This window comes from Rhinichthys klamathensis, unplaced genomic scaffold, assembly GCF_029890125.1.
Source record: "Rhinichthys klamathensis goyatoka isolate OS25496 unplaced genomic scaffold, OSU_Roscu_1.1 h1tg000224l_1, whole genome shotgun sequence".
NCBI classification, from domain to species: domain Eukaryota; kingdom Metazoa; phylum Chordata; class Actinopteri; order Cypriniformes; family Leuciscidae; genus Rhinichthys; species Rhinichthys klamathensis.
In genome coordinates, this window is record NW_026606748.1 from 162,070 (window position 1) to 175,652 (window position 13,583).

At 43.7% G+C, this 13,583-nt stretch overlaps 1 protein-coding gene across 1 annotated transcript; it reads left to right on the top strand.

The window, feature by feature from the left end:
* Positions 1-757: 757 nt before the first annotated feature.
* hikeshi (heat shock protein nuclear import factor hikeshi) lies at positions 758-11,188 on the top strand. Its single transcript, XM_056264819.1, has 5 exons — positions 758-926; positions 2,367-2,604; positions 2,740-2,891; positions 9,072-9,190; positions 11,054-11,188. The coding sequence occupies exons 1-5, from the start codon at positions 897-899 to the stop codon at positions 11,106-11,108; spliced, it is 594 nt and encodes a 197-aa protein (XP_056120794.1). The 5' UTR covers positions 758-896; the 3' UTR covers positions 11,109-11,188.
* The last annotated feature ends 2,395 nt before the right edge of the window (positions 11,189-13,583 follow it).

The following is a 13,583-nucleotide window of genomic DNA, read 5'->3' on the forward strand; positions in this document are numbered from 1 at the left end:
GCTGTGGTGTCGTGGGATTATACAGCTGTGGTGTCGTGGGATTATACAGCTGTGGTGTCGTGGGGTTACACAGCTGTGGTGTCGTGGGGTTATACAGCTGTGGTGTCGTGGGGTTATACAGCTGTGGTGTCGTGGGATTATACAGCTGTGGTGTCGTGGGGTTATACAGCTGTGGTGTCGTGGGGTTATACAGCTGTGGTGTCGTGGGATTATACAGCTGTGGTGTCGTGGGGTTATACAGCTGTGGTGTCGTGGGATTACACAGCTGTGGTGTCGTGGGGTTACACAGCTGTGGTGTCGTGGGGTTACACAGCTGTGGTGTCGTGGGGTTATACAGCTGTGGTGTCGTGGGATTACACAGCTGTGGTATCGTGGGAAAGATGGGCTAACTCCCACAGGAGAGAACAGCATCTAGAGGACATGATATAAACACGAGCTATCGCGAGATGTGGGCGGGCATTATGCAAATGAAGAAAGTCGTGAACTTCACGATAATAGATTCGAATTACAAACGGCTCGTTTGATGATGATGATGATGATGATGATTTGAGCGGTTCAGAGTCGTCTCTTCTTTTGAAATAAACTAACTTATTTATGATGCACTTTCAGCTTTAAAACTTTGCAGACTGTGTACATTCCCATACAGCCGCATTACACACTGCGTGAAAGGGAATGTTCAGAAATCCACAACAGGGCACTTTAAGGACGCGCGTGCAGCGCTGGATCGTCCAATCAGTGAAGCGCTTCAGTGTTTTGCTTCCGGGTCAGAGGTGACAGCCTGTCCGCTGCGTTTGGAAGTTTCTAGCACTGAGTAGCTAACATGTGAAGTGATGTGAGATATTAAAGAGCTTCTCCGTGTCTGTGTTCTCGGGTGTGTTTCTGCAGTAAAGCCGGCGATGTTCGGATGTTTAGTCGCGGGCAGACTGGTGAGAAGATCATCATAATCATCATAATCGCACACAATAACGCATGGAGATCATCATAATCACACACAATAACGCATGGAGATCATCATAATCACACACAGTAACGCATGAAGATCATCATAATCACACACAATAACGCATGAAGATCGTCATAATCACACACAATAACGCATGGAGATCATCATAATCATCATAATCGCACACAATAACGCATGGAGATCATCATAATCACACACAATAACGCATGGAGATCATCATAATCACACACAATAACGCATGGAGATCATCATAATCACACACAATAACGCATGAAGATCGTCATAATCACACACAATAACGCATGGAGATCATCATAATCACACACAATAACGCATGGAGATCATCATAATCACACACAATAACGCATGGAGATCATCATAATCGCACACAATAACGCATGGAGATCATCATAATCACACACAATAACGCATGGAGATCATCATAATCACACACAATAACGCATGGAGATCATCATAATCACACACAATAACGCATGGAGATCATCATAATCACACACAATAACGCATGGAGATCATCATAATCGCACACAATAACGCATGGAGATCATCATAATCGCACACAATAACGCATGGAGATCATCATAATCACACACAATAACGCATGGAGATCATCATAATCACACACAATAACGCATGAAGATCGTCATAATCACACAATAACGCATGAAGTCATATCGCGTGTAATTCTACTGATGGTGACGTTTATATGATTTCAGGTTGAAGTCAGATTAACCTTTCATTACACATGCAACGGTTTAATATGTCATTAGAGGATGTTGAATTGCTCTGATCTGATGTGGTTTTTCAGTGATTTTACGCGGTTTGGATCTGGTCTTCCTCTGATCTTGATCTGGTTTTGCTCTGGTCTTGGTCTGGGTTTGATCTGTTCTTGATCTGGTCTTCCTCTGATCTTGATCTGGTTTTGCTCTGATCTTGATCTGGTCTTGATCTGGTCTTGGTCTGGGTTTGATCTGGTCTTCCTCTGATCTTGATCTGGTTTTGCTCTGATCTTGATCTGGTCTTGGTCTGGGTTTGATCTGTTCTTGATCTGGTCTTCCTCTGATCTTGATCTGATTTTGCTCTGGTCTTGGTCTGGTTTTGCTCTGGTCTTGATCTGGTTTTGCTCTGGTCTTGGTCTGGGTTTGATCTGTTCTTGATCTGGTCTTCCTCTGATCTTGATCTGGTTTTGCTCTGGTCTTGGTCTGGTTTTGCTCTGGTCTTGGTCTGAGTTTGATCTGTTCTTGATCTGGTCTTCCTCTGATCTTGATCTGGTTTTGCTCTGATCTTGATCTGGTTTTGCTCTGGTCTTGGTCTGGTTTTGCTCTGGTCTTGGTCTGGGTTTGATCTGATCTTGATCTGGTCTTGCTCTGGTGTGTTTCAGGTCCAGACGGACGCGCAGCAGGTCTCCGCGGATAAGTTCGTGTTCGATCTGCCGGACTGCGAGCGTGTGCATCATGTGGTGGTGTTCCTGCTGGGCACGGTGCCCTTCCCGGCCGGCATGGGCGGCGCGGTGTACTTCTCCTTCCCGGACCCTGCACTCGGCCCGGTCTGGCAGCTCCTGGGCTTCATCACCAACGACAAGCCCAGCGCCATATTCAAGATCTCCGGGCTGAAAGCTGGTGAGCCTTTTGTGTAAAACCACTTTAAATCACTTGACATACACATGCTAATCACAGAAGAACATAGCGCTGGGAGACTCAGAATCTGAGTCATAATCTAAACTGTGTGTGTGTGTGTGTGTGTGTTCGTTCCAGGCGAGGGTGGTGCGCATCCGTTCGGGATGATGGCCGCTTCTCAGGCTCCATCAGTCGCTCAGGTCGGAGTCTCCGTTGAATCTCTGGATCTTCTCGCACAACAAACACCAGTTTCACATTCAGCCGTTTCCACCGTCGACTCCTTCACACAGGTAAGAGAGGAGCTCAGGCTTCAGGCTAACACTGAAAGGTACAATATGCAGGAATTTTTCACCACCAGGGGTCGCTAACCTCTTACAATAACAAAGGCGTATAATGATGACGTATATTCTGCATTAAGCGGAATTATGGATCTTGTCGTCAAGCTGATGGATCTTTTATGTATGAGTGAATACTAGGGGTCAGGGCTCTACAGTGCGACCATTTTGCTCGCATATGCCCCTAAAAATCGATACGTGCGAACCGGAAAAAAGATTTACGAGCACAATGTGCGAGTAACTACCTACCATAATCGAAAACGAGACGATAACTAAATAAAAACTAGTTTTGAATGACAAAAACTATGACGAAAATCTATTGACATTTTCGTCAACAAATAAAAACTAGACAAAAATGTTAGATAGTGACGATCCAGTAAGAACTGATGTCCTGCGTTTGTGGTAGATGCGCATATTTGTACTGTAACGTGCTGATCTACACAGCGGCACACGGGTTGGCATGCGCTGCATCTCATCAAACGTTAAAAAATGTAAATGTCTGGGAGAATGAGTAGAGCAGACACGTAGATCTGAATAAGAGTGACGACGCAAAAAAAAAGAGCTCTATTTGGTTCGGTTTTCTGCGCACACACCCGACCCGAAGCGCGCAGCCACACACACACACACACACACACACACACACACACACACACACACAGCGCGCGAGGACTGAACTGAGCTCTCTTTCGTGTCTGAATGGACTAATACACACAACATTATATCGTAATGTCCATTTTGGAGAGTATTCACGTAAACTATGTTGGTTATGTCTTAAACAGTTGTGAGTGTGTCGGATGTGCATCAGTGTAATTGGATCCGCAAGTCATTGGACATGATCCGATGTCTTAAAGTGGCCGTGGGTAATAAACCTAATGCGGTCTGTGTCATCAAGCAACAAAAGAAAAAAATAATAGCATTCACTGCTCGTTACTTGAACATTCATTGAAAAGAAGACTATTCTACTTTAGGAAAAGTGGTTTTATTTGATTTTAAGATATTTTTTTAAGTCACAGTAGTTAAATCTGTATCTGTATTGCATGTTCAAACTTTACAATCATTCATATTAACAGGTTAATAGATGTTTTCTCTGGGAGTATATGGGTTTGGACATTTTAGATAAATTCTAAATTAATGCATTACAATTGAACTAAACCCATTATATTTTAGTCATCTGAATTGTGTTAGTTTTATTCGACGAAATACAATAAGATTTTAGTCGACTAAATCTACAGTAGATACTAATACTAGTAAATACTAATACACTCTAAACTAGTTTCTCCTCCATGTTGTGGAAAGAGCCTCTGCGGTGGAAAGATGCAGATGTCCACTGTGTGCCAGTGTGCTCCAGCCTCCTCCTGAGAGCAACACTTCCCCTTGTTCTGTTTTACTAAAGTGATTGTAAAGTGTGATTTATACTTCTGCATCAAATCGACGGTTTCACACTATAGTTGAACACAAAGAGAAGGAGCACACACGTAGTGTATATATAATAAATAGTTTGTTATTACTTGTTACTGTTTTTCACTGCGCTCCAAAATGTCTTTGTGTTACAGAACCCTGGGGGTGTGACGGTATTTTTATAACCGTGAGACCGACGGTTATAGTTGAACACCGTCATTAGAACTCTATAACCGCCAAAACCGTGTTATTAAAATATTTTTTACAAACATTTTTTATCATACATTTTTTAAATACCAATATCAGCTTATGAGGGAAGCGGAGGCGGAGTTAGTGGTGCGTCGGAGGCTGCTACTGCTGGAGATGATTCGGGAGAGGTCTGTGCCCCTGTACCGGTCAGAGCGCACAGGTGCGCGCGGCAACAATGACGCGTTGGGTGCGTGCGCAAGACCCCATTTTCGCTTGACTGTTTGCACGGCTTTTTATTGTAACAGCGCGCGCGGCCGCGCATCCGAGTATGACCGACTTCAAGCCGAATCTGCCCGAACATGTACGTCTCACCGCACCGGCACGCAGTTTGCGCGTCTAAATTGCAAAGTTCACTGCAAAGTTTTTTTATAAGGTTTTGTTTACTGTGTGTGATTCATTTAATGGAGAGCACATTCACTTCTAGTTGTCTTGCACACACCCCCCCCAAAATCTGTGTAAGGCAAGGCAAGGCAAGTTTATTTATATAGCACATTTCATACACAATGGCAATTCAAAGTGCTTTACATAAAAAAAATCAAAAGAAATAGGAATAATTAAAACAGTTAAGAATAAAGAGATTAAAATAATCAAAAGAAATAAGAATAATTAAAGCAGTTTAGAATAAAAAATAAAATAAAATACAGTACAAACAGTCGGACGGACAGTGGCACAGTGCTCATTCAGTAAATGCATAGCTAAACAGAAGTGTCTTGAGTCTGGATTTGAATGTGACTACTGTAGGAGCACATCTGATCTCCTCTGGAAGCTGTTCCAGCATAATAGCTAAAGCGGACTCACCATGCTTAGAGCGAACCCTTGGTATTTCTAGCTGATGTGATCCTAATGATCTGAGTGATCTGTTGGGTTTATATTCAGTGAGCATATCTGCAATGTATTTAGGTCCTAGGCCATTAAATGATTTATATACCAGTAATAATACTTTAAAATCAATCCTAAATGTAACTGGGAGCCAGTGTAAAGACCTGAGGACTGGTGTGATGTGTTCATATTTTCTGGTTCTGCTCAGGATCCTGGCAGCAGCGTTCTGTATGAGCTGCAACTGTCTTATGGTCTTTTTAGGAAGGCCAGTGAGGAGTCCATTACAATAATCCACCCTGCTAGTGATGAAAGCATGCACAAGTTTCTCTAAGTCTTGACTGGAAACAAAGCATCTAATTCTTGCAATATTTTTCAGATGATAGTATGCTGATTTAGTTATTGATTTGATATGACTACTGAAACTAAGGTCTGACTCTAGAGACACACCCAGATTCCTCACTTGATTTTTAGTTGTTAGACCCCTAGCGTCAAGGTATGCATTCACCTTGAGAACTTCATCTTTGTTGCCAAACGCAATGACTTCAGTTTTGTCTTTGTTTAACTGAAGAAAGTTTTGGCACATCCAATTGTTTACTTCCTCAATGCATTGGCACAGGGAGTCGATGGGGCTGTAATCGTTAGGCGATAGGGCTAAGTAGAGCTGTGTGTCGTCTGCATAGCTGTGGTAAGAGATTCGGTTATTTCTCATTATTTGGCTCATTGGGAGCATATACAGGTTGAACAGGAGTGGTGCAAGAATTGAGCCTTGAGGGACTCCACATGTCATGGATGTCCACTCAGACTTATGGTCTCCTATACTCACATAATAACCTCTCCCTTCTAAGTATGACCTGAACCATTTTAGGACTATCCCAGAAAGCCCCACCCAGTTTTCCAGCCTGTCAAGAAGTATGTCGTGATCGACAGTGTCAAATGCAGCACTGAGGTAGAGTAGTACCAGCACTGATAATTTCCCTGTATCAGTATTTAAGCGAATATCGTTTATTATCTTTATGAGCGCTGTCTCTGTGCTGTGATGCGATCTGAAACCAGATTGAAAATTGTCAAAGTATCCTTTTTAGCTTAAGAATTTGTTCAGCTGATTGAAGACAACTTTTTCAATGATCTTGCCTATGAAAGGAAGATTTGAGATCGGTCTATAGTTGCTTAAGATGGTCTTATCCAGATTGCTCTTTTTCAGGAGGGGCTCGACAACTGCAGTTTTCAGGGAGTTTGGAAAATTCCCAGAGAGAAGTGAGGCATTTACCATTTCTAGGAGATCTGCTTCTAAACAGTTTAACACACTTTTGAAGAAAGATGTGGGAAGTGCGTCAAGGGCGCAGGTTGATGTTTTAAGGTGCTGTACGGTTTCTTCTAAAATTTTGCCATCAATTTCATCAAAATCAGACATAGTAGCTGCTTTCTGCGGTTGTGGTCTGATCTGTCTGACCCCAGTGCAGCTCAAGGCTGTGCTGATCACCTTTCTGATATTATTGATTTTCTCAGAGAAGAACGAAGCAAACTCCCTGCACTTTCTGTCTGAGAGCATTTCACTGGGAATCTGGCTTGGGGGGTTTGTCAGTCTCTCTACAGTAGCAAAAAGAGTGCGTGTGTTGTTTAAGTTGCTGTTTATAATATTCGAGAAGAAAGTCTGTCTAGCTTTGCCTAGTTCCATATTGAAAGCATGGATGGTGTCTTTGTAGATGTTATAATGGACTACAAGTTTGGTCTTCCGCCACATGCGCTCTGTTTTTCTGCATTGTCTTTTCATATTTTGCACTGCTGTTGAGTTTCTCCAAGGTGCTTTTTGTCTACCACTCTTCCTGACTTTCACAGGAGCAATATCATCAATTACACTTTTAACTTTTGAGTTAAAAGAATCAAGGAGAAAATCAACAGAGTCAGCAGATATGCTTGGTGTTGAAGATATGGCCTTCATAAATAGCACACTAGTGTTCTCATGTAAGCATCTCTTCTTGACAGACACAGATCTAGCTTCGATGGCAGGAGAGATCAATATATCAAAGAAAATACAGAAATGATCAGACAGTGCTACATCCTTAATAACAATCGATGAAATGTTTAGACCCTTACTGATAAGTAAATCTAGAGTGTGTCCACGAGTGTGTGTCGGTCCGTGTACATGCTGAATCAGATCAAAAGTTTTTAAAACAGTTTTGATTTCTTTTGCCATATTGGTTTCTGTATTATCTATGTGGATGTTAAAATCTCCAGCAATCGCAAAACAGTCTAACTCAGAGGAAATGGTTGATAACAGTTCTGTAAAGTCCTCAGCAAAGGCTGAAGAGTATTTTGGAGGCCTGTAAAGAATAATAAGTAAAATGCGTGGAACGCCTTTTAACACAATACCCAGATATTCGAAAGACGGGTAATTACCAAATGATATTTGCTTACATTGATAGACATCCTTAAAAAGAGCAGCTACTCCTCCACCTCTCCTTACAGCTCTGCAGACACTCATAAAAGTAAAGTTAGGAGGAGATGTTTCATTGAGGACTGTTGCACTGAAGCTGTCTTCTAGCCAGGTTTCATTTAGAAACATAAAATCCAGGTTGTATGTGGTTATTAAATCGTTGACTAGAAGTGATTTATTTTTAAGTGAGCGGATGTTTAATAGTGCTAACTTAACAGTCTTACTTTTTGTCCCCACAGTAATCTTAGTTTGTCGTGTAATAGGCACCAGATTAGATGGGTTTGCTGTACGGCTTTTGAAGGCCTTAGACTTTCTATCATGTAATCGAACAGCAATAGAGGAAGATACAGGCACACTGGGTTCCCGCTTGTTCTGTAAACATTTAAGAAAGTTACTGTTGTCATAGCGGAGACCCGACACATATCACTGAGAGCTGGTATCAGTTCTTTTTGGTTGACCTCGGGCCGCTGGAGGAGGGTGTGGGCCCTGGCGCTGTAGCGGAGTGGTGTGTGTATCGGAGTGGTGTGTGTATCGGAGTGGTGTGTGTATCGGAGTGGTGTGTGTATCGGAGTGGTGTGTGTATCGGAGTGGTGTGTGTATCGGAGTGGTGTGTGTATCGGAGTGGTGTGTGTATCGGAGTGGTGTGTGTATCGGAGTGGTGTGTGTATCGGAGTGGTGTGTGTATCGGAGTGGTGTGTGTATCGGAGTGGTGTGTGTATCGGAGTGGTGTGTGTATCGGAGTGGTGTGTGTATCGGAGTGGTGTGTGTATCGGAGTGGTGTGTGTATCGGAGTGGTGTGTGTATCGGAGTGGTGTGTGTAGCAGAGTGTGTGTAGCAGAGTGTGTGTAGCAGTGTGTGTGTAGCAGTGTGTGTGTAGCAGTGTGTGTGTAGCAGTGTGTGTGTAGCAGTGTGTGTGTAGCAGTGTGTGTGTAGCAGTGTGTGTGTACCAGTGTGTGTGTAGCAGTGTGTGTGTAGCAGTGTGTGTGTAGCAGTGTGTGTGTAGCAGTGTGTGTGTAGCAGTGTGTGTGTGTATCAGAGTGGTGTGTGTATCAGAGTGGTGTGTGTAGCAGAGTGTGTGTGTATCAGAGTGTGTGTGTAGCAGAGTGTGTGTAGCAGTGTGTGTGTGTATCAAAGTGTGTGTGTAGCAGTGTGTGTGTAGCAGTGTGTGTGTAGCAGTGTGTGTGTAGCAGTGTGTGTGTAGCGTCACTGAGATGAGCTTCTGGTTGTTTCCTCAGTTCACACAGAAGATGCTGGAGAGCTTCTACAACTTCACCTCCTCTTTTGCGCTGTCTCAGTCCCAGATGACGCCGAACCCTTCAGAGATGTTCGTTCCTGCGAGCTCCATCCTCAGATGGTGAGTGTGTGTGTGTGTGTGTGTTCAGATCAGCCTCAGGTGTGTGTGTGTGTGTGTCCAGATCAGCCTCAGGTGTGTGTGTGTGTGTGTGTCCAGATCAGCCTCAGGTGTGTGTGTGTGTGTGTGTGTGTGTGTCCAGATCAGCCTCAGGTGTGTGTGTTCAGATCAGCCTCAGGTGTGTGTGTGTGTGTGTGTTCAGATCAGCCTCAGGTGTGTGTGTGTGTCCAGATCAGCCTCAGGTGTGTGTGTGTGTGTGTGTGTGTCCAGATCAGCCTCAGGTGTGTGTGTGTGTGTGTTCAGATCAGCCTCAGGTGTGTGTGTGTGTGTGTGTGTGTGTGTGTGTGTCCAGATCAGCCTCAGGTGTGTGTGTGTGTGTGTGTGTGTCCAGATCAGCCTCAGGTGTGTGTGTGTGTGTCCAGATCAGCCTCAGGTGTGTGTGTGTGTGTGTGTGTGTGTGTGTCCAGATCAGCCTCAGGTGTGTGTGTGTGTGTTCAGATCAGCCTCAGGTGTGTGTGTGTGTGTCCAGATCAGCCTCAGGTGTGTGTGTGTGTTCAGATCAGCCTCAGGTGTGTGTGTGTGTGTTCAGATCAGCCTCAGGTGTGTGTGTGTGTGTCCAGATCAGCCTCAGGTGTGTGTGTGTGTGTTCAGATCAGCCTCAGGTGTGTGTGTGTGTGTCCAGATCAGCCTCAGGTGTGTGTGTGTGTTCAGATCAGCCTCAGGTGTGTATGTGTGTGTTCAGATCAGCCTCAGGTGTGTGTGTGTGTGTATGTGTGTGTTCAGATCAGCCTCAGGTGTGTGTGTGTGTTCAGATCAGCCTCAGGTGTGTGTGTGTGTATGTGTGTGTCCAGATCAGCCTCAGGTGTGTGTGTGTGTGTGTGTGTGTGTGTGTGTGTGTGTGTGTGTGTGTGTGTGTGTGTGTCCGTCCAGATCAGCCTCAGGTGTGTGTGTGTGTTCAGATCAGCCTCAGGTGTGTGTGTGTGTATGTGTGTGTCCAGATCAGCCTCAGGTGTGTGTGTGTGTGTGTGTGTCCGTCCAGATCAGCCTCAGGTGTGTGTGTGTGTTCAGATCAGCCTCAGGTGTGTGTGTGTGTGTGTGTGTCCAGATCAGCCTCAGGTGTGTGTGTGTGTGTTCAGATCAGCCTCAGGTGTGTGTGTGTGTGTGTGTGTGTGTGTGTGTGTGTGTGTGTGTGTGTTCAGATCAGCCTCAGGTGTGTGTGTGTGTGTGTGTGTCCAGATCAGCCTCAGGTGTGTGTGTCCGTCCAGATCAGCCTCAGGTGTGTGTGTTTAGATCAGCCTCAGGTGTGTGTGTTCAGATCAGCCTCAGGTGTGTGTGTGTGTTCAGATCAGCCTCAGGTGTGTGTGTGTGTGTGTGTGCGTGTGTCCAGATCAGCCTCAGGTGTGTGTGTGTGTGCGTGTGTCCAGATCAGCCTCAGGTGTGTGTGTGTGTCCAGATCAGCCTCAGGTGTGTGTGTGTGTCCAGATCAGCCTCAGGTGTGTGTGTGTGTCCAGATCAGCCTCAGGTGTGTGTGTGTGTCCAGATCAGCCTCAGGTGTGTGTGTGTGTGTCCAGATCAGCCTCAGGTGTGTGTGTGTGTGTCCAGATCAGCCTCAGGTGTGTGTGTGTGTGTGTCCAGATCAGCCTCAGGTGTGTGTGTGTGTGTGTGTGTGTGTGTCCAGATCAGCCTCAGGTGTGTGTGTGTGTGTGTCCAGATCAGCCTCAGGTGTGTGTGTGTGTGTGTGTGTGTCCAGATCAGCCTCAGGTGTGTGTGTGTGTGTCCAGATCAGCCTCAGGTGTGTGTGTGTGTGTCCAGATCAGCCTCAGGTGTGTGTGTGTGTTCAGTGACAATATTCTGTTTCTCTTACAGGTATGAAAACTTTCAGAGGCGAATGATGCAGAATCCAAACTTCTGGAAGACGTGACGCTTGCGTTGTGTTTTTAATAGTTTCCTGGAGAAGAACATAATCTTGTTTAATGTTCAGTTTTCATGAGTTTCACCTGGACAAGACAAGAACAAAAACTGCCTGGCATTCACTCTTTTGCTGAAGACGTTTTATATAACATGGTGAACTCATGATAAATAAATACCACTTGGTTACATGTTATTTGTCATGTCTTGTTTATTTGTAAATTTGTTTTCACAATTAAAATTGATTCAAAGCAGCTTTTGAGAAATTCATGTCTCAGTGTTTCCTCTGGCAGCAAATGAGTGTCCAAATAGCTTCAATATATATATATATATATATGATCTAACACTATGATGTGTGTATCACTCTCCATGTGTTTATTGGACAGGCCGAATAAACCGTAATAATGTTCAGCCGTTTAGTTTGACTGCAGACACTCTTCTATTGTTTGCTTCAACAAATATATTTTGTAATGTAATCTGATATGTGTAGGTCCTTCTCTCAGCCCGCAGAAACTGACCCTCGGACACACACACACACACACACACACACACACACGTTCCACCCAGTCAGAGAAACTCTCAGTATTACAGCCCGCAGAGTCATCTTGGCTGTTCATTTATACATTTAGCATGAATCATTAACTACAATTTTTCATACCTCACTGAAGACTACTATATACAGGTTCATAATTAAGATGAATAATGCATAATTTATAATAAAAGGTAACCGTAACCCACTAGTAATGACTCAAGTGTTCCTACATCCTTCTAAAGGAATTGGTGATTATTTGGATCTTAATGCTGTATGTGAGCGTTACATTTATTTTACATTTATGACGTTTTATGTTATGATTACCGTGACTGAGCACTAAACCCCTGAGCGCAGATGAACGTCCTGGCAGGATGAAGGACGTGTGCCATGAAACTCCATTAGTTCATATTTAACAACATATAATGTTGTTAGATGAGGTTGAGAGTTTATGTTTGCAGTGTAACGTCAGTGAGCTTTAGTACAGATGATGCATGTCTATTTACTCTGCATGTGATTCAACATGTTTGTCTTAGTTTGAGCTCAAATATTATACATTATTAAAGGGATTGTTCATCACTTACTCACCCTTATGTTGGTCCAAACCTGTATGAGATTCTTTCTTCTGTTGAACACAAAAGGAGATATTTAGAAGAATGTTGGCAATCAGACAGTTAACATTTCTATCGTCAGCTGTCCCGCCTTTACACAAGTCACAGAATATCAGTTATTCAATTATTGATTTATTGTTGAATTTGTATTTTACATTGATGACATATATATTTGTATATACAGTATATATATACATTTTTAATATGAATGACATCAGAAGTAATTTATGCAGCCTGTGAGGCTGTGTGTTACTCGATAGTCTCATGTTCATCTGTGCTGATTAAGTCAAACTCAAGCACACAAGCTCAAACTAAAGCAGAGAAAACAGTGTTCTACCTCTTCACTGAGAGCATTTTCATTTCCTCGCTCTGCTGGGAGCGAATGATGTAAATGTAGCGTGAATGTGAAGCGTGTGCACAGCTGTTCCACTTTCCCAAGACTCAGATCAAACTGATATCCCACATTTATTGAGCAACACTCCAGCTAGAGTCCAGCCTTGATTCCAGATGTTCAAACACAGAAGAGGCCAACAAACCGACTTCAAACCAACATCAATCCGACATCAAACCGACATCAAACCGACATCAAACCGACATCAAACCGACAACAAACCGACATCAAACCGACATCAAACCGACAACAAACCGACATCAAACCGACATCAAACCAACATCAAACCGAGAAATCAAACCGACATCAAACCGACATCAAACCGAGAACAAACCGACATCAAACCGACATCAAACCGACATCAAACCGACAACAAACCGACATCAAACCGACATCAAACCGACATCAAACCGACAACAAACCGACATCAAACCGACATCAAACCAACATCAAACCGACAACAAACCGACATCAAACCGACATCAAACCAACATCAAACCGAGAAATCAAACCGACATCAAACCGACATCAAACCGACATCAAACCGAGAACAAACCGACATCAAACCGACATCAAACCGAGAAATCAAACCGACATCAAACCGACATCAAACCGAGAACAAACCGACATCAAACCGACATCAAACCAACAAACCAACATCAAACCGACATCAAACCGACATCAAACCGACATCAAACCGACATCAAACCGACAACAAACCGACATCAAACCGACATCAAACCGAGAAATCAAACCGACATCAAACCGACATCAAACCGAGAACAAACCGACATCAAACCGACATCAAACCAACAAACCAACATCAAACCGACATCAAACCGACATCAAACCGACATCAAACCGACATCAAACCGAGAAATCAAACCGACATCAAACCGACATCAAACCGAGAACAAACCGACATCAAACCAACAAACCAACATCAAACCGACATCA